General features: G+C 32.1%; 1 protein-coding gene across 2 annotated transcripts in view; it reads left to right on the forward strand.

Moving 5' to 3' along the window:
- Positions 1 to 1,877: 1,877 nt before the first annotated feature.
- The window catches only part of t (C45 family peptidase tan), a 39,327-nt gene continuing 13,700 nt past the window's right edge, over positions 1,878 to 27,504 (forward strand). Inside the window, exon 1 of one of the 2 annotated variants that reach the window (XM_089698019.1) lies at positions 1,878 to 2,012. In XM_089698019.1, the coding sequence (XP_089554145.1) occupies positions 1,970 to 2,012 (43 nt within the window). In that variant the 5' untranslated portion in view covers positions 1,878 to 1,969. Of the gene's footprint in view, positions 2,013 to 26,702; positions 26,799 to 27,504 lie in introns of those variants that run through there. The other variant, XM_089698028.1, reaches the window with a different exon arrangement.

The raw sequence follows: 27,504 nt of genomic DNA on the forward strand, positions 1-27,504 counted from the left end.
AATAAATTTTTCCTGAGTGACGGACTCTAATTTCATTATTTTGGCCGAAACCAAGACAAACAGGTAATAATTGTATGAATTGCATCACATTAATATTTATTATTAAACTTAATATCATGGTACACTTTTATTAATAATAGTTGTATTCTAACCGGTTTTCAGATCTTATCCTAGGTTACTTATATAATACTAGCTTTCCGCCCGCGGCTTCGCCCGCGTTTTCAGAGAAAAACCCGTTCCCGAAGGATTTCCGGGATAAAACCTATCCTATGTCCTTTCTCGGGTATCAAAATATCTCTATACCAAATTTCATGCAAATTGGTTCAGTAGTTCAGGCGTGATTGAGTAACAGACAGACAGACAGAGTTACTTTCGCATTTATAATATTATAGTATGGATGATTACCTGATGCACGCTACTTATGTAAATTTTTCTATATTCTATATTTTTATTTAATTTTCTTCCATAAAAACCATCCATGTGTCTTAAGAAAATTATAAAAAAAATTGCTCTAAATGGTCCAGCCGTTCTCGAGTTTTGCGCTCAGCAACACGTTGGGCGATTTTTATTTAGATAGGCTTCCGTATCGATTGATGTATGCTTACCATTGTAATAAATTAATATTCAAATTTACTTCACATTATACCAATATTTATACAGAATTTAAATAGTTAGGTCCACAACACATTTGAATTTGAAACTTCAATTTTTTTTTAATCACTACATAGTATAAAACAAAGTCGCTTTCCGCCGTCTGTGTGTTTGTTTGTACGCTTAAACCTTTAAAATGACTCAACAGATTTTGATGCTTTTTTTAATAGATAGAGTACTTAATTCAAGAGGAAGGTTCTAGTATATAATTTAATAGGTTTAAGACAAAGTGGGCGAAGCCGCGGACGGTTAGCTAGTAAATTATATTCGAGAGTATCATTCCGCATAGAAACAATTATCAGAAAGACAAGACGATCACAGAAAAATACAGTGAACTCTGCATAACAAAAAATATTCTTGTCTAAATGTTTCAAATAACAATCATATAAAAACCGGTCCGCGTGTTCTGCTCATGGAGTGGTCGTACACACTAAGATACTGAGTTGGAGACTATTTTTATTTTTCCTTAAATTTTACAAAACAAAAATGTTAAAAATATACGTATACTATACTTGAAAACACAATTTTCTCCGGTATATTATCCTTTGTATCCTTGTATCCTTTGTATATAGCAAAAATATTCTGCAACGTTTGCCGTACAAACACTGTTACATACAGACAACGAAACAAATCTAATATGACCCGATTAATTGTAATGTCAAATAACAGATTGTTTTATGTTTTAAGTGAAACTAATTACCATCATTACTTTATTGGATAGTAACAAGGTGTTTAAAAAGAAATGAAGGCAGTAGGACATGATCTTTCGACGCAGTTTAATGTAGTTTAACACAGTATGCCGATATTTTCTGCTAAATGCGTAATTTATTTTACGTGGCCTGTTCAAATAGAGTATAGACCATATTATTAAAAATTAAGTAACCTTGTTAGGCATTAAGTATTGCCAGATAACTAAAATAGGTCAAGTGCAAGTCGTATTATATGCGTATTATCAATTCGTTCATGATTCGTTACAGATCCATTCTACAAAGGAACTTTCCTAAACATATCTCGAAAGAGAGCTCACAATTTAATAGGGTTATGGCCACATCAATAGTGTGAAACTATAGATTAAATACTGTAATATTATCTATAGCAATACATTAAGTACCCGCATAAATGTGTGATAAACCGTATAAAAAGAAATAAAACACAGAGCAATGTTCGAATCCGTTCCCCGAACGTGACCGTGTACGTACGGTGTGAAACGTCATTATTTTACGGATGTTTTGCCTCGCGCCGATTTCCAGTTTCATTTCTGTGCACGAAGTATAAGATATACACGCGATTTTAATATAATTGTTATTATTTTGGTGCGATGTTCCGATTATTGCTTGTTGTTGTGGTATTTGCGTTGTCAGGTGAGATATATTTTTTTTTATTTAATGCGAAATATTCTTGTCCTTTTATAATATCTTAAAAAATCATATAAAAAGATATGCACAAGCGAATGAATAATTTATTTTAGTAGTATAAAAAACTAGTTACACGTTAATTAGATTACTCATTATGTTTGATTTGGCATCATCATAATAAGGCTTTATGAAAATCATAAACACACGTTATTTTCATGCTTTACTGCTGTGTTATAAAAGTAATTAAACGTTGTTTAATTACAGAACACAAACACTTAATAACTCATGAGCTAATATTTCATGCTTCTTGGTTTACCATAAGTACTTATAATTGTAATAATATGTAGAAAGATTTCATTATATTTACTGATATACATAAAGTAGTAGAGAAAGAAAATTAGAGTATCCAACTTACTTCTGAAAACATTCTTAAAATAAAAAATTTTTCCTCCCCACTCCACAATGAAAAATATGTTAAAAACCAGCCATCAAATCATCGAGAATTTAACTAAATAAAAAACATATAAATCAAAAAATGTATCAAACTTTACATGTACATACAAATATGTATGAAATGAAATACGAACTAATAATGAAATGCATCTGTTTAGAGAAAAATATTCTCAATACATTGACTTCGGATCACTGTGGCCAGAAAGTAGTTTTTGAATGGGATTGCATACCTACATTTAAAAGGATTAATGTTAGGCCTATAACTAAAAAAGGCATTAATAAATTTAGGAATAATATTAATAAAAACCTGCCCGTACTAAATGATCAATCCTATCCTAATAGTCCTTGTGAAATGTTTAAAAATCTTTTTAATTTAGTACATAAAGAATTTGAAAAAATATTTAAAGTTAAATCTTTAAATATTACCAAGGATTTACCATTTAGTAAATGGGCGACAGCTAGTATACATAGGTGCAGGAACATTCTTTATGAATTATATGGTATGAAGCAATATAATAAAGACCCATCTTTTCTTAGTTATGTTAGAAATTACTCAAAAATTTTTAAAAAAGTTTGTTTCACTGCAAAGCGTTTGTATATCAAAGAAAAAATACGCGACTCTGATAATAAAGTTAAAACAGTTTGGTCAATTATTAATGGTGAAATGGGTAAAAGCAAATCAAGTAATACCATAAAACTTGTAAATAATGACAGGGTTATTGACAAAAGTGCTGATGTTGCGCTTGCTTTTGAAGAATTCTTCAGTAGTGTCCCTGCTACTATTACTAATAGTTTAAATTCGTCTTCAGCACTTGCAGAGACCTTTTTGAGGGACCATGTTGCGGAGTGCAGTACATTATTTGAATTACGACACGTAACTGCTAATGATATTGTTACTGCCTTTAAGACGCTTAATCTTAAAAATACTTGTGATCTTTGGGGAATGTCCGTAAATTTAGTTAATAATATAATAGAAAATATTGCGAAAAATTTAGCTTCCATATTTAATAAGTGTTGTGACTATGGTACATTTCCTAATTTACTAAAGCTTAGTAAAGTTATACCTTTATTTAAGAAGGGCGATCAAGAAGACTGTAACAATTATAGACCTATCTCTATTTTACCAACATTAAGTAAGGTATTCGAGAAGTTAATATTAAACCAATTGAGTAGTCATTTTGCAAATAATAATTTACTGCACACCAAACAGTTTGGTTTCACAAAGGGGCGCTCAACCACAGATGCTGGAGTTGCACTTCTAACACATATATATAAGGCATGGGAAAACTCAAAAAATGCTCTAGGGATATTTTGTGACCTCTCCAAGGCATTTGACTGCGTTGAAGATTGTACTTTGTTACGTAAACTTAATCACTATGGAATTAAAGGAAAAGCCCAGAACCTCATAGCGTCATACCTGCATGATAGGATACAGACTGTAGTTGTTAATGGAGAACGTTCTAGCGGTGCGTCAATTAACATTGGTGTTCCACAGGGGTCAATTTTAGGTCCCTTCTTGTTCTTGGTATATATCAATGATCTTCCCTATTATTTGCAGGATAGGTGTGAAATAGTTCTGTTTGCAGATGATACCTCATTAATTTTTAATGTGGATAGGCATGACCCAAATGTTGACGAAGTGAACAGTGCTCTTTTACACATATCTGAATGGTTTACTGCCAATAATTTATTATTAAATGCCAAAAAAACCACTTGTGTTGAATTTTTACTTCCTAATGTAAAAAAGTTGAACAGAGATATTACCTTGAACGGGGAGGTATTGCATCCTACTGAGTCTACTGTATTTCTAGGGTTAACATTGGACGAGAAACTACAGTGGGGAGCCCATGTCAACACCGCTGCAGGTAAGCTCAGTTCTGCTGCATATGCAGTCCGAAAAATAAGGCATCTCACCGATGAAGATACGGCCAGATTGGTTTATTTCAGCTACTTTCATAGCATTATGTCCTATGGAATTCTACTGTGGGGCAGGGCGGCAGATATAGAAACTATATTTATCTTACAGAAAAGAGCCATTCGCTCTATATATAATTTACGTGCTCGGGACTCACTAAGAGATCATTTTAAGAATACTGGTATCCTTACTGTACCATCACAGTATATATTTAATAATATTTTGCATGTACACAAAAGCTCTGACTTACACACAAGAGTAGGAGATAGACACGATTATGGCACAAGGAACAAGAATAGAATTGAAATGCCATTTTTCCGATTAGCTAAAGTTAAAAATTCATTTATGGGTCAAGGTATACGCTTATACAATAGAATTCCTCATAATATTAAAGAGTTTAGTAGTACTAAATTTAAAACTTACATAAAAAATGTACTAGTTCAGAGAGCGTACTACAGTATTCAGGAATATATGGACGATAAAGACCCATGGAGGGTTGTCGCGTAAAAACCACAGGACAGTTCTTTGGCATATTATGTAGTTAGGTAGATATAAGTTACATATTATGTAAATTTATTGACATTATTTAAAAGAGCAACTATGGAGTTTCTTGCCGATTCTTCTCCATAGATACTGCTTTCCGAATCGGTGGTAAATGTTAAAATACTATGTAATGACGATTCGAAAGTGCTACTAAATAGTAGTCTAATTGAATAAATGAATGTTTGAGTTTGAGTTTGAGTTTGAATAATATTTCAGTGAAATAATATATCATTAGAAGGGATTCAAATGTTCATCTATTATGAGTATTGCCTTTGCCAGTGAATCTGCAAAGCCGGACTGTATAAAACAATTCCTTTTACCATGTCACAAACAGAAAATCCAGCGGAGCGAGGTTAATTTTGTTTAAAATATGTTACAATATTTATGGTCTAACATTAATTTCATGGAATTTTCATTTATGCTTCTTAATGTTGATACGTATCGTGTTGTATTTAGAGAGAACTAGCGACCCGCCCCGGCTTCGCACGGGTGCAATGCTGATACTAAATACACTACAGAAAAATTGTGAACGTTGTCTAGGTATAAAAATATAGCGGCCCGCTCCGGCCTCCGGCATCACACGGGTATAAAATACATAGCCGGGCGGCCGCAAACGCTACGTCCTGCAATTTTTAAATCTGTAATATCTTCGAAAATATTCACTTAAATCATACGGTGTAAAGGGCCATATAGATCTATATTAAATGAACAATGTATCCATGGTATTTAATTGGTTAAGGATTAATGCTGTATTGGTTAAAATCGCTTCGAAAATTAGCCATTATTTGTCGTAAAAAGTAAATGACAAAAAAAAGTTATTGTGGGTTATCCATAAGAGATAGACATATACCATCGCGGACTTTTCTGTAGACCTTTTCAATGTGTATAATACTTAGTACATTATTTTGATAAAACTCGTAGGGTTCAGCCTGCGTTTGCAATGTAAGCGGAATAAATGTAATTTTTTACGACATCACATTAGAAACCTCAAAAATAACAGTACTTCTCCACTACTTAATGGATCTTATTATACATATAAACCTTCCTCTTGAATCACTCTATCTATTAAAAAAAACCGCATCAAAATCCGTTGCGTAGTTTCAAAGATTTAAGCGTACAAAGGGACATAGGGACATAGGGACATAGGGACAGGGAAAGCGACTTTGTTTTATACTATGTAGTGATATTCGGATGTTGATAGAAACTGCTTTTGTTGTTGTTTCGTTACTTGAATCATAGGAGGATTTTTATAAGAAACTAGCAAACCCGGTGAACTCCGTTTCGCCACCAGAGACACCTTTTCTTTGCTATAAACCTCACGGAGCCCGAGACCTTTCCAACGAATGCAAAACCGTGGAAATCGGTTCGTGCGTTCTGGAGTTATAGCGTCAGGAAGGAAAACCCGACTTATTTTTATATAGTAGATTATTTAGAAGTAGATCAGAGTTTTGCGATATTTAGTAATACTTGAAATGTAGTACCTTATACTACATGTTTGCGAACTCTTTCTGGCCTATTTCAAACGTCATTATATAAATATAATTTCTGTTTTAAGATAATTGAGAAAAAGATAGTTGTGTAAATATTCTAAGGGACTAAGTAAATACAGTTAAATGGGACGGCATTCAATATAATGCCTAATTATATTGAGACATAGGATTGAAGGAAAACAGCCATTTAATGTAATTACAGAAGGGTATTAACAAAAATGTAGTTAGTGGATACTTATGTGAAGATTCTGGTCATTAATTACTCTGATGAAGATGAAAAAAATAGATCTTAAGGTAGTGATGAAAAGACGTATTGAACTTCTGATGGTTTAGCTAAATAATGGTAGAAAATGATCTTGCAGTAGGTATACTTAACTATAGACCGGGAGATACTGACACAAAATTTCGAGTCATTTGTAACAGGATGGCGGTTCTACAGGGTTCTAAATACGCAATGACAAAAAGAAAAACCATGGTGTGAACGCTGGTACCGGCGGCTTAGTCGCGTGGGCGTTAGTCGAACTCGTCGGAAAATAGCGAAAGTCAAACGATTTGTAACAGTATGGCAGTTATTTTTCCTGTAAGTTTGAGGATCAACGAATATAAATACAAAATTTCAAAGATCTAGGTGTTGGAAATCTTCACTTATATAAATTAATACTAAATTAATTTTTCAAGTATGACAGCACTTTTTCCCCCTACTAGAAGTATGGCAAATATAATAATGGTCACATTTTATCAAATACTCTCCAAAAATCTAAATGCAATACTGGTACAAAAAGTTTGGCGAAATAAAAATTGTTTGCAGATTTTCGGCGGTATGGCGACCATTTGGAATCGTCCGAAAAGTATGGCATAGCGATTTTCGTAAATGGCTGCACGACGATGGTTACCTGTGCAAAAGTTAGCCTGATACAAATGGTTGAATAATTGTTTTATTTAAATCAACACATTCGCGTCGGTATGGCGGGCTGTAAGTCACACCGGAAAAGTATGGCCTGACACTACCGCCTACTTCTTTTTTATGGGCTATCGGTAAATTCTAAAATTTTTGTGTTACAAATCGTTTGACTTTCGCTATTTTTCCGACGAGTTCGACTAACGCCCACGCGACTAAGCCGCCGGTACCAGCGTTCACACCATGGTTTTTCTTTTTGTCATTGCGTATTTAGAACCCTGTAGAACCGCCATCCTGTTACAAATGACTCGAAATTTTGTGTCAGTATCTCCCGGTCTACTAGGGATCAAATGTTTTTGACACTTTTTCAAGCTAGGAATTGATAAATTTAAATAAAGGGTTGCCTTTTTTGTAATTATATAATGTTATTTTCTTACACATGCCTCTAATTTAAATGCAAAATTTAATTGTTAATTCATTTACCTTGTATGGTATTTAAAAACCTGTTACGAATTATATGTTTTAAGTAATAGCTATCCTAATAATTACTGAAAAAAATTAATGTTTCCTTTTTATATTAATTAAGAATTGAATAATTGCGAATGGTAATTTATAATGAATGGAAAATTAATGGAAATTGATAAATAATTGTCTGAATACACTTACTAGTTCTACGTCATAGACATTTTTAAATCATGGAAGTAGGTAAACAAATTAATTGTTTGAATACGTAAAAGCAAATCTATTTACTTTGTTTATTCGTTATGTATATAAGTTACTAGCTTTCCACCCGCGACTTCGCCCGCGCAGTCAAAGAAAAACCCGCATAGTTCCCGTTCCCGTGGGATTTCCGGGATAAAACCTATCCTATGTCCCGGGGTAAAAAGTAGCCTATGTCCTTTCTCGGGTATCAAAATATCTCTATACCAAATTTCATGCAAAATGGGTTCAGTAGTAATGTGTTACTCAATCACTCACTGTGATTGAGTAACAGACAGACAGACAGAGTTACTTTCGCATTTATAATATTAGTATGGATTTAAAAACCTAGGAAAATATGGAGCTATTTTCCAACGCTTTTAAATATCCCAAATGCCTTAATCTATTTAGTATTGCTTTAAGAATTAAATCACTAATTTTGATGTTGAAAACAAAATAATAAATAATTAATGAATTGTACCATATTTATATTCTTGCTCTTTTAAATAAATCAGATGCATATTTTAAAATTTTGTTGAAAAATCGATCCTTGTACTTGTATTCGAGGTTTTAACCAAACTAATACTACCTACTCTCTAATCGATTAGTATTTAATGGGAAAAAGGAATACTTTTAAGGCCACGGCTATCTTACCCTGCTTTTGCAAAAACTCAAGCTAACTGCCTTGCTAGCTAAGAGCCTTCTTAGGAAAAGTTGCTTAGAATATTACTTGATGCGCCCCGCGGTTTCACCTGCGCGGCTCCGCTACTGTTATTCTTAGCTCTATAGCCTTCCTCGATAAATGGGCTATCTAACACTGAAAGAATTTTTCAAGATCCTGAGATTAACGCGTTCAAACATACAAACAAACTCTTCAGATTTCTTCATTCAGACTTCATTCAGATATTAAGTGTAGCAACAAGCCTAAGTTTTAATTAATTAATTAATTAACTTGTTTGTTTTTATGCAAAAAGCTTCTGAAGGCTTTTTGAAGTATATTCATTAAAATTATATAATTAATAGTAAATGCCCTTGTTGATATGTAAATGAAAATATTTCAAAACGTGAATTAGATCCAAATTTTTCCAAAAACCTCATATCGTTATCGTCCTTGACATATCATTTATATTTTAACTAGTGGTCCGCCCCGGCTTCGCCCGTGGTATCTACATGTTTAAACTATCCTATCTCTCAAGTTGGATCGAACTGCACATGGTGTGCGAATTTTATTATAATCGGTTAAGTGGTTTAGGAGTCCATTGAGGACAAACATTGTGACACGAGATTTATATATATAAAGACTAGCTTTCCGCCCGCGGCTTCGCCCGCGTTTTCAGAGAAAAACCCGTTCCCGTAAGATTTCCGGGATAAAACCTATCCTATGTCCTTTCTCGGGTATCAAAATATCTCTATACCAAATTTCATGCAAATTGGTTCAGTAGTTCAGGCGTGATTGAGTAACAGACAGACAGACAGAGTTACTTTCGCATTTATAATATTATAAGTATGGATTATTTAATTCTAATGTTGGTGTAATAGTGTACTTTTATCGATATTAAGATATTAAAATAACCTATTAAATTAAACAACTAATCCGGAGTTTTATCGTGTATTTAAAAAGTTTGCAGTGTAATAATTCTAATTATTATTATTTTTTTTCTACATATTGAAATACGTATCAAATTGTCGTCAACTAAACGAATAATTACTTATATAATAATAGCAGTCGAGATATTTGTTTTCATTATAATAATAACCCTTTTTTCCACGTTTTAATCTTGAAAACAATTCTATTTCGTATCACACAGAAAATGGTGATGGATCCACGCATGTTCAGATTATACGATTTTTTTTAATCAGTACATTGTCACCAGGGTAAATGGCGCAGACGAAAATAATAAGAGAATGTTCGAGAATTCTCTCGCAAATTACCTTACAAATGAGATTATGATTTTGTTATGAAATGCCTATATGGATGTAATTTTGTGAATGCTATTCGATTTAGATTTTTTTAATGGATTAAAACATAAACACAGGTTATGATCAGAAATGTTAATTGACCGTTAACGTAAACGTTTAGTTTTTCTTAATTTAGAAAATTATAAAAAAAAATGTTGTTGCACGGATGTACACTATTTTATCTTATCCTTTGAAATTTCTAAACTAACGTTTGGTTTTAAATGCTATATTTTCAGATTATTACCATTCATCAAAATTACCTTAAAATAATGATACAATTAACCCGTTTAACCCGTACCTAATCAAACACATTGAACCAATAACCAATTTGCTTGCATTAATTTTTTTTTGTACGTATCGTTCCTTTAGGTAGTCTTTGTAGTTAAATTCCTCCAAAACGTTTGCATCGATTCACATAAAATTTTGTTTGCATATTGGAAAGGTCTGAGAATCGGACAGCATCTATTTTTCATACCTGTAAATGATAAAGGTAAGGCAGAACAACGTTAGACCGGGACAGCTAGATTATATACTTACTAATCCATACTAATATTATAAATGCGAAAGTAACTCGGTCTGTCTGTCTGTTACTCAATCACGCCTAAACTACTGAACCAATTTGCATGAAATTTTGTATGGAGATATTTTGATACCCGAGAAAGGACATAGGCTACCTTTTATTGCGAAATATGTACCACGGGCGAAGCCGGGGCGGACCTCTAGTATATAATAAAACTAAAATGTTTGTTTGTTTGAACGCCCTAATCTCAGGAACTAGGTGCCTGTACAATTTGAAAAATTATTTCGGTGTTAGATAGCCCATTTAACGAGGAAGGCAGGCTACATCATCACGCTAAGACCAACAGGATTGGAGCACTGCGTATAAAACCGCGGGGCACAGCTAGTGTTATATAAATCTAAAACATTGTGTAACATTACTGGTTAGTAGTTAATACTAATTGAAGTGTTCATAATACGGCTTCTATTTACACGAGTATACAATAATTACATTGATTTACCAGCGTCATAATCAATTTTATACAAGAGGTCAAACCCCGCAATGGTGTAATTGTAATTGTAATTGTAATTGCACATAAATGCTCACTTATGGACTTCAATTATTAATTATATTGTCAGAGCGAGAACAAGACAATATGATACGTAATCTACTACATAAAAATAAGTCGGGTTTTCCTTCCTGACGCTATAACTCCAGAACGCACTAACCGATTTCCACGGTTTTGCATTCGTTGGAAAGGTCTCGGGCTCCGTGAGGTTTATAGCAAAGAAAAGGTGTCTCTGGTTCTCTGGTGGCGAAACGGAGTTCACGGTTTGCTAGTTTAATATTTTTCTAGAGTTTTAATCACAAAAATCTTTTAACATTTGTCTCTCTTTTTTTTCAAATCAAGTATCAATCTATATTAATATTATAAAGCTGAATAGTTTGTTTGCTTGAACGCGCGAGACTCAGGAACCACGGGTCCGATTTGAAAATATATTTGTAGAAGATAGTAAAGAACACACAATTCACTAGTTCAACTTTATTTAGATTTTTATTATATATTTTAACTAGTGAATTATTAAACTTAAACTAAATTATTTTATAGAAGACTTTAACAAACAGCCTGATAAACTAACTTTACAATGCGAACTAATTATTATTATCTGCAAATATGTACATAACATACCTTATTACTAATTCAAAATACAACAATGATAAGATGTAACATTGAAATGATAATTTTTCAAGGTTGTAACGACTCTTTTGTATACAAACAAACAAATTAGTATGGTATGTATGTCATTAGAGATACATACAACAAAGTTGTAAGAGGATAACAAATTATATATTTTTAATAGTAATATATGCATAAAGACGTGTGTGAAAATAATTATATACATAATTGCTTCGTAAGGAATGGAGAACAAAAATTAATCCTTTATTGAATATCAAAACCCATAAAATTTTATGAAATTGGAATCAACATGATACCCAAAGAAAACAAATTTAAAACTTAACCCACATATTACTTACAATTAGTCACTAACCATCTTCTGTCTTTGCTTATATTGATAATTTTGAATAAATTACATATAATAATTGTGTAAAATATTATTCTAATTCTTCCTAATGTATAGCATATGCCAACTCCAAACAAAAGTTAAAGTATTGATCCTTGTTAAAGAAACAATCTATCAGTGAAAATTATGAGATTCAACTATTTCCCTTATAAGCACAGTAACTGAAAAACATTTTAATAGTATGTAGTTACCTACCTAATCATTTAAAACTAACCCTCTTTAATAAGTAATTGTTAAAGCTTAAACCCAGTAAGACAATATTGTATGAGATTTTCCATGGTTCATTGCATAGTTTCTAAAAGTTGCGTTTTAATTTCCAGTTCAAAAGTTCAGACTTCACCTCAGTTATTAGGTACTTATTTAAAATGTTTAAATAACATTAATAGTATTAACAATAATTAAATTTCTTACAAACAGAACTAAATACTTCAATTAGTCACAGCATTATGTAGATGGCGCTTGAATAGTCAAACGTTTAGGCGAGATATTTTGCAACCATTGCTAGGGGCCATTAGCCCCTTACATTCACGCGAAGCTTTCGTAGACCTGCGTGGAAATCTCGTACATAGGGCGATACAGATGGCGCTAAGTCCTCCTAATTTTACGCAAAAAATGTAATATTTTAATAAGCTTTAACGACCCTCTACGACATTTTTAATGAATTAAATAATTGTAGTACAATTTTGGAGGAACTTTTACCTCATGCAATGTTCCAGATGATTGTTTCGCGGAGGATTTTAAATAACTAACAGTACATCAAAACAACAGATGTCGCATCTAAACAACGAATACGTTTGTATGGAGCTTTTACATCGCGCTTATGAAATTTATTTTCGAGACTATATAATACTCGCCTGAAATCCTGGCTGCTGCGGCTCATTCGTAAATTAACATTGCGTTAGTTGCGTACTGCGTCTATATCTTTACAAAAGTAAAATTTTTCTGAAACCCGTACAGATTACGCATCTTGTAGGGTTTATAATGTAACTATCCCGGCGAACGTTGTTCTGCCCTATTGCCCCATTTTCATGCTTTTTCTCCATAAGAACCTTCTTTGTGCAATAACAAAATCGTTAAAATAATATAAGTCGAATTGGTCGAGCCGTTCTGGCGTTTGGTGTTTCATTTTTATATTATGGATTTATAGATTGTAGGAAAATCGAATGATGTACAGTACACAGTATACAGTACAGTATACAGGACAGTAAGTCAATTTGAGGTCTTAATCAAATGTTCACAGCTCTCGTATCAACCATTACTCAATTGGGGAAAATAACTTTAGGACCATAACTACCGTGCTTTGCCTTGAAAATAACTCAAGCCAAGGATCTTATCAAAGCTTATTATATTATTCACAAACCTATGTTAAAATCAATTAAATCCCTTTTTTAAGTTTATACAAAAAGCTTTAAAAGCTCTCAAAAAGTCTATGTAAATGAAACTATAGAAAAACGTGACACAACAATAATTCCGAATATTATTACATTTAAATTCTTTAGTTCTAATGTAAGTGCAAAATTGTACTGTTTTGTTACACAAAGATAAATAAATAACAACCTAGTAATTAAAATAACCAAACAGGAGCTTTATGGTATCTTTTAAAAGTTTGTATACAATTATAATGTTCATGTTTTTTTGGTCCTACATGTTCATCCGAATTCCGATCGGATAAAATTACGTCAAATATTATAAACCAGAAAATTTAAACTTATTACCTCAATCTTTATAATAATCGTATTGGTATGAACATTTTCCATCATTTACTTTTTTAAGTGATTAGTTATTAATTAATATCCACACACAATCCTTTCTATTATGTATTTATTCATTGTGACATTTGTAAAATACTAGCTAATTGATCTGTCTCTCTCCAGATACTTCAGTACTTGTAAGTTTTTCAATGTTTAACAGTAATTATAAAAGTCCTATGAAAATATAAAAAAAATCTTCAATGAAGTGATAAAAGAACGAATTAAAAAGTATTTATTCCTCCAATTTGCAGTAATAGGTCATCACTACATAGTATAAAACAAAGCCCCTTTCTCTGTCCCTATGTCCCTATGTATGCTTAAATCTTTAAAACTACGCAACGGATTTTGATGCGGTTTTTTTCAGTAGATAGAGTGATTCAAGAGGAAGGTTTTAGTATATAATTTATTATATTTTAGACAAAGCGGGCGAAGCCGCGGGCGGAAAGCTAGTATATTATAAACATGATTTTTTGTCAGACAAATGCAAGAAATATAAAAAAGAAGCCCCATATTTTATAGCCCCTATGCACAGATGTACTATACCTCTATTTAACTGATCCATTATCTTCTCAGACAAGTAAGTGAACAGCTGTTTGTCTTGCTAGACTGAGACCTCTGTTCCCATCAGATATCGAACCCAGGACCCCTCTATTTTATATCCCCGTGTTAACAACTGTACAACGGTCAAAGTATACGAAGTAACTGTAGTAATGTGTATTATAGATATACCGATTACATGATTTATCTGTACTAATATTATAAAGCTTAAGAGTTTGTTAATTGTTTGTTTGAACGCGCTAATCTCAGGAACTACTGATCCGATTTGAAAAATTCTTTCGGTATTAGATAGCCCATTTATCGAGGAAAACTATAGGCTATATATCAACACGCTAAGATCCACAGGAGCGGAACAATGCGGGTGAAACCGCGGGGCACAGCTAGTCAATAATAACAAGCGAATCTTGTATAATAAACAAGTATATACAATATACATGTATTTAATGACTCCATAGATTCTACACGTGTGTTATATTACCTAATTATATAGGATCTACTGCGTATATGATTTTAATCTGCATCAATCAATGTTTAAACCTACTACTTTGTATCCTTATGCTAAAACTGGATTTTAAAAGGTAAAATATCACTGATCACAACTTTCTGGTAAAAAAAACAAGTTCCATTGCGCATTATTTAACATACCTGACATGAAAAACAATAAATCAATGAAATAAACAAATGAAGGTGAATAAATAAATAAAAACCGGTTTTGAGCGGTTAAAAATACAAACCAAAAGAGACACCTCTATCATAATACAACTTAAATGTCCTTAGTATTGAACTCTCTGGTTGATAGAGGAGATCTTTAGATTATTTAAAACTGGTTAGGCGATAATAGACTTTTATGTCTGACCGCTCGCAAAATAATAACCTTATTATATCGTGCGTGACATTAGATGTACACTAGCGTGCACTAATTTGCATCAATAATATTGTTTCTCGATTAGTAACGATGCTCCAGTACATTTGTTTTAAACAACACCATTCAACCAAAACATTTTATTATACACACATGAAGTCTAGGGATATTTTGTAATGTACAAATATCTAAAAATCTATGACGAATTTGTGATATTGTAAATGGTAGGTATGGCTTTCAATTACTATTTACATCTAAGCTATTTACTATAACATTAATAAATATGTATATTAACAAATCCTTACTGTTCAAGTGAATTAATCTGTACTTTTTTGTCGTAATGAAGGTTATTTATTTCAATAATTATTAGTTCATGCGATCTAGATAATTAAATCGTAGTAGTAATTGTATTATGGTGTAGGTTGCCTGATGGCCTAACCTACTTCTATTTTGTAAATCTATTATTATATAATTAAATTATAAATTATTTTTTATTTAGTCAACTATTACAACAAACAAAAAACGATATAGAAGTTAAAAATACCTAAAATACATAAATGTAATTTATATACCTACGTGACGCAAAAAAACTTTGTACCTCTTTTCGCGAACATAAACGGAAGTGTTCGTTCACGAGACCTAAGACCAACAGGAGCGGAGCCACGCGGGTGAAACCGCGGAGCGCAGCTAGTGTTTTATAACAATACTAGATTTCCACCCACGGCTTCACCCGCCATTTCAAAGAAAAACCCGCATAGTTCCCGTTCCCGTGGGATTTCCGGGATAAAGAAGAAGAAAGAAAGAAAGAAAGAAAAGACATTTATTTCTAGATAAAGGTACACACACACAAGAAGAAAACACAAAATAGAAGAAAAAAGAAAGTACGATACATATAATAAAATTAGACATAAATAAAACCTATCCTATGTGTTAATCCAAGTTACCCTCTATATTATGTGTGCTAAATTTCATTGTAATCGGTTCAGTAGTTTTTACGTGAAAGAGTAACAAACATCCATACATCCATACTTACAAACTTTCGCCTTTATAATCTTAATATAAGTATATAAATCTCGTGTCACAATGTTTGTCTTCAATGGACTCCTAAACCACTTAACCCATTATAATAAAATTCGCACACCATGTGCAGTTCGATCCAACTTGAGAGATAGCATAGTTTTTATGAAAAAAAAAACGTAAACATGTAGGTACCACGGGCGAAGCTGGGGCAAACCGCTAGTAGTATAAGTATTAAGAAGATGCCAAACAGCCTCATCAGTCATCAGTTAGTAGTTTGTTTAGCTGTGCATTCAGAGATCAGTCAATCTGATTAAACTTTCACGATATCTTTAAAGTTAGTGCAATACATATACATATTTATGTTTACAAATATGTGTTACCACGAAAATCTACGAACCAACTACGCAAGATAAATATCACTTAAATCTGAGATGTATACTTAAAAACGAGGTTAATTAGTAATATTAATAATTAGGGTTCATCGCATTAATTCTAAAACTGATTAATAGGTCACTGACTTAGGTAATGACGCCGCAGCCATTGGTATGGCTTCAGTTAAAATAACATAATGATAGAAAGTAATTTTCTAGTAACTAGTAAAACCTATTATACTTCATAATAGTATAATCAGTTGTCATTTTAATTACAACACCTTGAATTGTAGTTAACTGCCGTAGTATGGATAAGTACCTGCCACTCTTTTTTTTAGTAAAGTAAAATATCTTTAATCTCTCTCAGAGGAAGGTATATGGGACCATTACAAAGAAAGATTATTACAAAGCCCTATTCTAGCAGTAATTCTTTTTATTAAAGTTGTATGAAGTAGTATCTAACACTCCTAACTTTTCTTTTCTTGCGCACCAGACTATCGATACAATTTTAATTTAGTCAAATATATACCAAATAATTATACCTACCTATTTTGGTATATATTTGATGACTTAATAAAAATTGTGTCGATAGTGATTATACCTATTTATATTATAGTTTAATGGTATGTTTGGCGGTCAACCAGTTATCAGTTGAAGCGTCACAGAAGGTCTGTGAAATGGATTAATGTGTCTAACACCATGGCCTATATATACGCCCTTCGAGACACCATTACGTAGCTAAATAATCTATACTAATATTATAAACCTGAAGAGTTTGTTTGTTTGAACGCGCTTATCTCAGGAACTACTTGTCCGATTTGAAAAACTCTTTCGGTGTTAGATAGCCCATTTATCGAGAAAGGCTAAAGGCTATATATCATCACGCTAAGACCAACAGGAGCGGAGCCTTGCGGGTGAAACCGCGAGGCGCCGCTAGTCTTCTATATAATATACTCGAGAACGGCTCAAGTCTCAACCGATTCGGCATTTTTTTAACGTTTTTTAAGGCACAAGGAAAGTTCTTGGGAGAGAAATCACCCTAATACAAACAATTATATATACCGCTTTCGTTTGCTTTTCCCGTAGATTATGTACGAAAATGTAATAAGTGAAATAAACACATCAATTCTTAGCTCTTTTTTTTTTTTTTTTTATACTAAAACCGACAAAGGAGCGGACGGTGTACTGATGAAGGTGATCACCGCCGCCCATAGCAATTGCAACGTTAGGTAACCTTGCGATTGTTTTGCCGGCCTTTGAGGGACGCGTAGGCTCTTTTTTTGAAGGCATCCATGTCATAGGTAGATGGAAACACCGAAGAAGGCAAGCTGTTCCACAATTAGCTCTTCTCATAATTATAGTAAATTTTTGCCATTCTTTTAAAGCAACATTGATTTTTAGCTCCATCAGAGACCATATTAGCATTAGCATTAATTGGCAGTATGTTATATACTGCCAAATAAAAATACACAGCTTTATCTTAACTTACACACTTAAATAAATTCATAAATTAATCATACATTTTTCAAAACTATTTCGCCATCCATCACTGAGATAGTGTGTCATGTCCGTTTTTTTAATTTGTCACAGGATGTGGCAAAAGATTTTAGAAAATAACTTAACATTTCAAGGTTTTTTGTAAGGCAAACATTTCTCAGGCATTTCTGTATTATACTACACTAGCATTCCGCCCGCGGCAATGCACGCGTAGTTAAGAAAATTCCGCATAGATCCTGTTCCCGTGGGATTTATTGGAAAAACATACCTTATGTCCTTTCTCAGGTCTCAAGATACTTTGTACCAAATATCATCCAAATCGGTATCCGTTGAGTGGTTAAGGCGTGAAGAAGAGACAGACAATCGGACAGACTCTCTCGCAATTGTCCGCCCGCGGCTTCGCGCGCGTAGTAAAGGAAAACCCGCATAGTTCCTGTTCCCGTGGGATTTTTGGGAACAAACCCATCCTATGTCCTTTCTCAGGTCTCAAACTATCTTTGTGCCAAATATCATTAGTCGGGTCAGTTGTTGAGGCGTGAAGAGACAGACAGACAGACTTTTAATATTAATAATATTTTGTCATTAACCGACTTCAAAAAAAAGGAGGAGGTTATCAATTCGGCCGGTATGTTTTTAGAGATTTAATATTCATTCTGTCAGTCTTATTCCTGTGAGGTTTGTTCAAGGTACCATAATGTATATAATATATAGATGTATTTCACATATTTTTCACTGACCTTCTGACAAATACGTGATCAGTCTTTTTGTCAGACAGTGCAGTATTTTATCCGATGCGGATGTTCGATACTTTATTAGAGGATAAGCACATGAAATCAATAAATTTATAGTGGATCTTAATTCATTTCCGTTAAACCATAGAAATGGTATAAATGAAAAAGTCTGATTACGACAAATTTTTGATTGAATCGATTTTTATATTTCATAACAGAAAAAACACCAAAAGTTTCGTTATTGTATTCACAAAGAAACTATTAAAATTAAAACCTTTAAAAATCTATAAATAGGATAGTTAATTTACATATATTTTATAAAACTTTCATCATATTGCCGTTAGAAGGTAAACGAATGACACCGCAGGCAGTTATAATAACAATTTTAGTATTTTGACGAAAAAATACATTTAACTTTTAAAATTACAAAATATTATACTAGGTGTCCGCGCGGTTTCAGTCACTTCTCTTCTCGTGACGTGAAATATAACTAACTCCTTCAAAATCCCTTCGATTATTATGACTCTTTGTGTAGGTACAATATATTCGTTACATCGCAAAAAAAGTTCAGAAACTATATTATCCCCTAGTATTATATCAAACAACGTTTACCGCGTCAGTAAAAATATAATTCTTATAAAGTACAAGATATAATCTCATTTAAACTGTGATATCATTATTTCAAGCAGGACCTACTCAACCAGATTACGATTAGAACGCAAACGGCGGAAATTACCATACTCTGAACTCTCTAAGGCTATTTTTAAACAACTTTCTAAATATTTATATTATTTCGCTATCATTATATGTAAATTAAGGTATAAACGTTTATAGCTAAGAAAGTGTAAACATAATATTCTGACACACATTTAGTCATAAACGGCATAAGTGCTTAAATTTTCCAAATTAAGTAAGTAAGTTGCATAAGGAAATCTCAACCATTAAATATATAATTGCAGTAACATTTATTTGTTTTAATAACGAGTACAAATTGTTTTGCGTATTATTTCATTATTATAATCTTAACGAATACTTTCACAGTTATCATACTTATAAATAAACCAACGTATTCAATCAGTAACAAATCGCAAATCAATTAAAATTGCATACCTATACAATAGGAAGGAATGCATTAACATGAACCAAAATATTGCAGCATTGATCGATAAATATAGAATAATTGTTTTTAACAATGCTTTTTAATAAAACCAGTTGTGCAGCCACGGAAATGAAAGGTACATGTCCGCGAATGTAATAGAAATTCCACTCAATCTATTATAAAGCTAATTAATATCGAAACCTTGAGGCCTAGTTGTGCATTTTATAGAATACATTGACATAATGTGATCTCAAGCTTAAACGCTGTATCGAGTATCAAATGCAACAAATATATTTTACTAGCTGCGTCCCGCTGTTTTACCCGCATTGCTCCGCTCCTGTTGGTCTTAGCGTGATGATATATTATAGCTTTAGCCTTCCTCGATAAATGGGCTATCTAACACCGAAAGAATTTTTCAAATTGGACCAGTAGTTTTAGCGCGTTCAAACAAACAAACAAACTATTCAGCTGTATATAATATTAGTGTAGATAATTGATATCGAAATGAACGATAAAAACCTTGACAAATTATAACTTATAATTATTATACATCTTATAAATATTTATTATCACATATGTAGCAATTTATTTTGGTATTTAAAAAATACTTATACTTATAATACTAAATTTCATTTGGTTATCAAAAGTATGAAGGTGATGAAAAACAATCGATAAAAGTTAATTTAATTAAAAATAGCCATGACCACTTTTCGATAGGCAAGCAATTATAGGCATATTTGTTTTAAAAAAAATATTTAATAAAAAATACGTCTCATCTGGTTGTCAGATCGGTGAACGACGATCTCCCACGGGCTCTCCTACAACAAGTAGCGTCATCTAGTTTGAGCTATCGAACTAAAAATGGGATGCTGTGAAGGCCTGCTTGGAACTTACTAATTTTGGTACTTAGTAATTGAACAATTCACGATTTCGTATATTTTTGTGTATAATAAATAAACAACATCAGTATGTAAGATGTAGATAACAACAAATATCAGATAGAAGTTAGAACGGAAATTATTCAAACTTAAATCAAATATCGTAAGACTAATACTTACAAATTAAAAAAAATGACTTAATACACGGAAGATACATTTTTCCAGTTACTTTAGCCAAATATAAGGAAAATGCAAGGATTACAACCACAGCAAATACGACAAAGGGGAAAAGATTTAACGAAGGTTAAAAAATCGAACGATGGCATAGCGGAGGAAAATCGGGTTTAATTGAAGCCTCTTTGCTTTGACGTTTGCGTTCATTGTGAGATTCCACAGTGAGATTCATTCCGATTCCGATAAATGTTATGACAAGTTCGTTAGTTGACATTTGGTTGACATACACGGTGTAATCCCTCGCTGAGTCATAAAATCACCATAAAATGCATATATGTACTACGTAGATGTTATAATATGTCTGTAAGTCCAAATCAAATCGATATTATCGCGTGCACTTACAGTACTCCCAAACTGATAATGCGCATAGAAAAATTCGTCACTGTTCGGCAACTGTCATATTCCCCGAGCCTCCGTAGACGATATGTATATAGAGTGGTTAAATGTATTTTCTTCGTGCATAGTTTATTGAATTATGAGTTTTATTATGATTTTATGGTAAAAGAGATAAGTAACGAAATTTGTTTCGATAATTCAATGTAAGTTAATAGCGAGGATAAGCCACACGATTGCGAATATACATATATTTGTTGTATTGATTTACTTGGAAAATTCTATACTTAGAACTATTAAAGTGTCTTACTGAAGCTGGCGTAATGATGGATGTATGGAAGGTTAAAATAAGACAAAGTTTATATTTAAAAAAATGATTTTCAAACACTGGTTTACATTTAAATTATGAAATCTAATCATTAAAATCTCAGTCCAAATGGATTTACATAATCAGGGATTAGATCTATTTCTGATATCGTAGAATGATCAGATTCATTATGCTCTTATTAATTTTCACTTTCCCCACTGCTATCTGCTACCTGTGTAAATAATCATTTTACCGGAAAATTCAACTTTGAAACAAAACTAAGAAGGGTATGTAACAGCAGCTCTATATAATTATATACAGAGATAATACGGCGGTCACCACCAATATATAAAGACGACTGACGGATTTTTTAATTTTTTGACTGACAGGCTACCGTCACGCTACCGTCGCCCGAATTGTTTTCGATTGTGTATGACTCTGAATTGACTCCTATTTCTTTCGAACAAGGTGCAAGATTCAAGTGCATTGTTTAATGATTCGGGGTGATTCGGGTGTATAATCACTACATAGTATAAAACAAAGTCGCTTTCTCTGTCCCTATGTCCCTATGTCCCTTTGTACGCTTAAATTTTTGAAACTACGCAACGGATTTTGATGCGGTTTTTTTTAATAGATAGAGTGATTCAAGAGGAAGGTTTATATGTATAATAACATCCATTAAATAGTAGAGAAGTACTGTTATTTTTGAGGTTTTTAATGTGATGTCGTAAAAAATTACATTTTTTCCGCTTACATTGCAAACGCAGGCTTAACCCTACGAGTTTTATCAAAATAATGTACGAAGTATTACATTGAAAAGTTCTACAGAAAAGTCCGTGATGGTATATGTCTATCTCTTATGGATAACCCACAATAACTTTTTTTGTCATTTACTTTTTACGACAAATAATGGCTGATTTTCGAAGAGATTTTAACCAATACAGCATTAATCCTTAACCAATTAAATACCTTGAATACATTGTTCATTTAATATAGATCTATATGGCCCTTTACACCGTATGATTTAAGTGAATATTTTCGAAGATATTACAGATTTAAAATTTGCGGGACGTAGCGTTTGCGGCGGTACCGGCCGACCGCCAGGCTATATATTTTATACCCGTGCGAAGCCGGAGCGGGCCGCTATGTTTTTATATCCAACGTTCACAGTTTTTCTGTATTTAGTATCAGCATTGCACCCGTGCGAAGCCGGGGCGGGTCGCTATAGTCAATAATATAATAAATCTGAAATACGATAATTAGCGAAGATCTGCACGCGCATTATTAATTTTGGAGTACTGTACATGATTGATAAATTGTTGATTACAATTAATATATTGTTTATATTTTAAGTATGTATTTTTACAAATGTATGTCTTAAATTTGCATTACAGCGAGTCATGTATTTATTCATGGAATATGAACTAAAATCTTCGTTAACTAATTGCTACAAATAATAATAACAAATACAATTAACTTTTATACAAGTTAATCTGTAATATAGCATACTCTCTTATAGGTAGATAAAGTCATAAAATATTAAAGATAAATATTTGGGCAGATTTTTCAATGCTTGGATAAAATTTATCCGACCAATGGGCAATTAGAATACGTTTTTAAAATGGTAGTTTTATACATTATTCGACGAATAAGTTTTAACCAAGAATTGAAAAATCAGCCCTTATTTAGATAAATTAACAAAATATCTAATCTAATCCGTAAATCTAATTTGCTTTGTAATAATATAATTATTGCGGCCGAAAGCCTGAATAAACAAATTTCCAGACAGACAATAGAATTTAATTAGGAGAAAATAATAGAAATTCATACCCATGCATTTATAACAATAGGCAGTGCAATAAATACCATGTTTTGTAGAAATAATTGCGCAGCTTGGGAACAAGAAGCATAGAATTATCTGTTAAAAATACATCATTTTGTAAACAAAAAACTAAAAATTAATAATACAAACATGAGTAACGGTTTTCAAGATAGGTAATTTATAATTAGGCAATAGGCATATTTAGTTCTGGTATACAAATCGTGCTAATTTAGTTTCATTAAATATGTAATTATAACGTTCGTTTATTTAATACTAGCTGCTCCGCGCGGTTTCACCCCCGTGGCTCCACTCCTTTTGGTGGTAGCGACTAGCGTGATGATGTATACCCCATAGCATAGCCTTCCTCGATAAATGAGCTATCTAACACCGAAATAATTTTTCAAATCGGACCAGTAGTTCCCGAGATTAGCGCGTTCAAACAAACAAACAAACAAACTCTTCAGCTTTATAATATTAGTATAGATGTAGGTAATGCAAATTTTTGCTTTGTCCAGAAATAAATTTATTTCTATGTAAACTGAACGAAACTAACATAACAACAATGAAATAACATTATTGTGTGTGTTTTTATTCCTTGTTGAAGTTACATTACCCGAACATCTTTTTAAAGCTGAGACCACATTAGGGGAACAAATTAGTCATTCTTTTCAATTCTCTGTTTAATATTCTATCTACTCACATTATATAATGTTGTGTGAATTTGTTAAATTTAAGTGTTGTTATAAATATTGTCCAGTCACCTTATTCAATATTTCATCGTTAGATATAAAAGTTAAGTAAACATTGTTGAAACATAACGCACAGTCCACAATACACTTCACTAATTTGCACTACCAAATAATATTGTTAATTAATCTTCTTTTTAACCGACTTCAAAAAAAGGAGGAGGTTATACTTCTTTTATGTATGTACACCGATTACTTCGAGGTTTCTGAACTGATTTACGTGATTCTTTTTTGTTTGATGCGGAATAATGTCGAATTGGTCCCATAAATTTTATTCGGATAGGCCCAGTAGTTTTTATTTTATGAGCATTTTTGTCTGATCTCGATGACTTAATTGAAATGTAGCAAGTAACTTTGATTCACTTCCCGGTAACCGATTGAGCTGAAATTTTGTACATATACGTATGTAAATTGGATAGCGATGAAACATCATGACATAGAGTTGATTTGATGATGGAATCGGAAGGTGGCCATAGGAATTCAGTAATACATATATTGACCCAACTTTTCGAGTTTGGGCTCGTTTGATTCGTGTTGAAAAATACACGTATTTTAAATAAAAATAACTACGTTAAAAACAACCGACTTCAAAAACGGAAAAGTAAAAATTTTTTGATGCGGTTTTTTTAATAGATAAAGTGATTCAAGAGGAAGGTTTTAGTGTATAATTTATTATGTTTTAGACAAAGCGGGCGAAGCCGCGGGCGGTAAGCTAGTAAATAATAAAATATACACTCTAATATGTAGACATATCATTACAAGAGTTAATGTATGCAATGATTCTTAAAACCACATCACGACCGTGAAGGCGAATAAAGGAAAATGAGAAAAATAATACATGTTAGAGGAAAAGCGATGAGGTCTAATTAGGGTCATAAAGTATTTGCATTTTTGCAATAAAAGTAAACAAGAAAATACTGATATTAAATTGGTGTGAGTCGGATTTTAACAAAGATAATAAAAATTAGACATATTGTTTAGTGTTAATCAACCGACTTTAAAAAAAGAGTCTTCTATTCGACTGCATTTTCTTTTCATGGTTCAGAACTTTCGATCGCGTGAACCGATTTCGATGATGATTTTTTAAACTGATAGTTTTGACCATGTTTGTGTTTTTTAAAATATAAGTGTGTGAATTTCAAATATAATTATTTATTTTTCACTTATTTTTTAATTTTTATATAATATGCTATACGTTATCTGTTATACTATGTAGTATTATTTAAAAGTTTCAATAAGTAATTAGAATCGATCATATCCAATCGTATCCAATATCGTTTACATATTAACCATATCGATATTAATATATCAAGGTTATTTACCATGAAGATAGAAAAAAAAGACTATTCCTCTTGAGATTCTGTCACCTTAAAATATTATTTATTAGTAGTTAGTAGATTCAATCGTGGTCAAGCCGGGGAAAGCGATAAAATATATTATATATATACAATTTATTACCTAATATTTAAATTATCGGTAAAAAGAACCTTGCTGTAGCTAACATAGCCTAGCCACGCATGAAATATCTAAAAATGAAAAGAAACATTTTAATACACATTCTCTTTGATATAATCTATTGTGAAAACCAATTTGTGTATTTTGTAATTATTCCTTTTCGGATGTATAAATATTCATGAAGTTGGCTCATAATATAATAACTTCGGCTTTAAATATAAAAAAATTGAGTCAGAATATTTGTATAAACAAAACCCATCAAATATATAGATAGGTTTGAATATAACATTTTTAGTTACGCATTTCGACCATTAGTTGTTTATTGACAAGAAGATTAGTTACAAACACTGTGACAAGACAATTTTTTTATATAGATTAGACAATGTATCCATCTTTATTTATAAAGTAGTCTTGAAAGTAACACCGCAACACATTTTTTTTAATTATTGAATACGACTGGATTTGGATAATTTTATGTAAACTATAAATCGTTACACTCAAATTTATAAAACTTTATATGGAAATAATAACACATAAAATCCGATGCTACTAAGGATTTTTGTGTTGGTTAGTTTCGGTCATACTTCAAATTATACAAATGAGGCATGACGATAACAAGGCAACTTGAACATAAAAGAATAGGTAATAGATATAATAACTTCTATATTTAAAAGTAATACATAGTATGAATTTATGAGCATTCCCAGGCAATCCAGACATTTAACCCGTAACCGCTTGAGAGCTTGTTTAACCAAGGAGTTTAAAAATAAACCCTATGTGGCTATGTACCGGTCTACTTCACATAGAAATCAACACTTCACACAACATTCAAATTCCCATCGATATTGGCTCACGACGGAAACATTGTCAATTAAAATCATTTAAGCACAACCAAAAATCAATAAACACAAAATTGCTCAACTCAAAAAGGCGCCTTCAAAATATTTCTGACCGTGGTAGACGTTGCTAGACTATATTATACAGTGCATATAATTACTCGAAGCAGTATCCATCGCGCCTTTGCCGCGACAAACACGAACTTTTGATGAAGTCAGAGTGACCTTGGTCTTGACATGAAAGAACGAAATGGTAAGCGAATATGTAAATATAGTGTATGTAAATATGTATAACAATGTAGCCGAAAATATGTTGCCTCCGACGGGTTATGTATAACAAGATTTGTGGTTTGCCGTGAAACTTAAATAGCACAATAGGATATCAGTGCAACCTAATTGTTTTATTTGTAAGTGCATTTCATAATTTTTTGAAAAAAAGGTAATATTTTATTTTACATTTTTTTATAGTTATAAATACTTAGCATAGAATGGGATATTGCTGCAACCTATTTTTATTTTTTATTTAATTTTTATATTAAGGTAATATTTTGTGCGTATATACACGTAGATTATGATTCTTTATTTGTAATACTTTTAATATTTTATGAACTATGTTTTAGTGTGGGATATTTTCCAATAAGTATGATTTTTTAACAATTTTATACATATTAATCTAGAATCTAAATGCCTTATTATTCAGAATCTGTTATAAGTAAATATTCGAATGCAGAAACTTGTCCAGTATTTATAGCAACCTTACTCTAAATATAGAAACTAAAGGTTTGTATCATTGTATTATATAAATAAATACCGGAAAAAAATAATTTGTAGAAAAAATAACAGCTATACTTAAGTTATATTGTTGTTTCAATTTAATGAAAGCATTGAAATACCTATGTTTTTTATAATTATGCATGCGATATTTTGCGCATGACAACTGTATTATAGCAAAGGTAGAT

The sequence above is a fragment of the Colias philodice genome, chromosome 1 (assembly GCF_061535455.1).
Source record: "Colias philodice isolate Cphi_HAF_F1 chromosome 1, ilColPhil1 Martin Lab GWU primary, whole genome shotgun sequence".
NCBI lineage: Eukaryota > Metazoa > Arthropoda > Insecta > Lepidoptera > Pieridae > Colias > Colias philodice.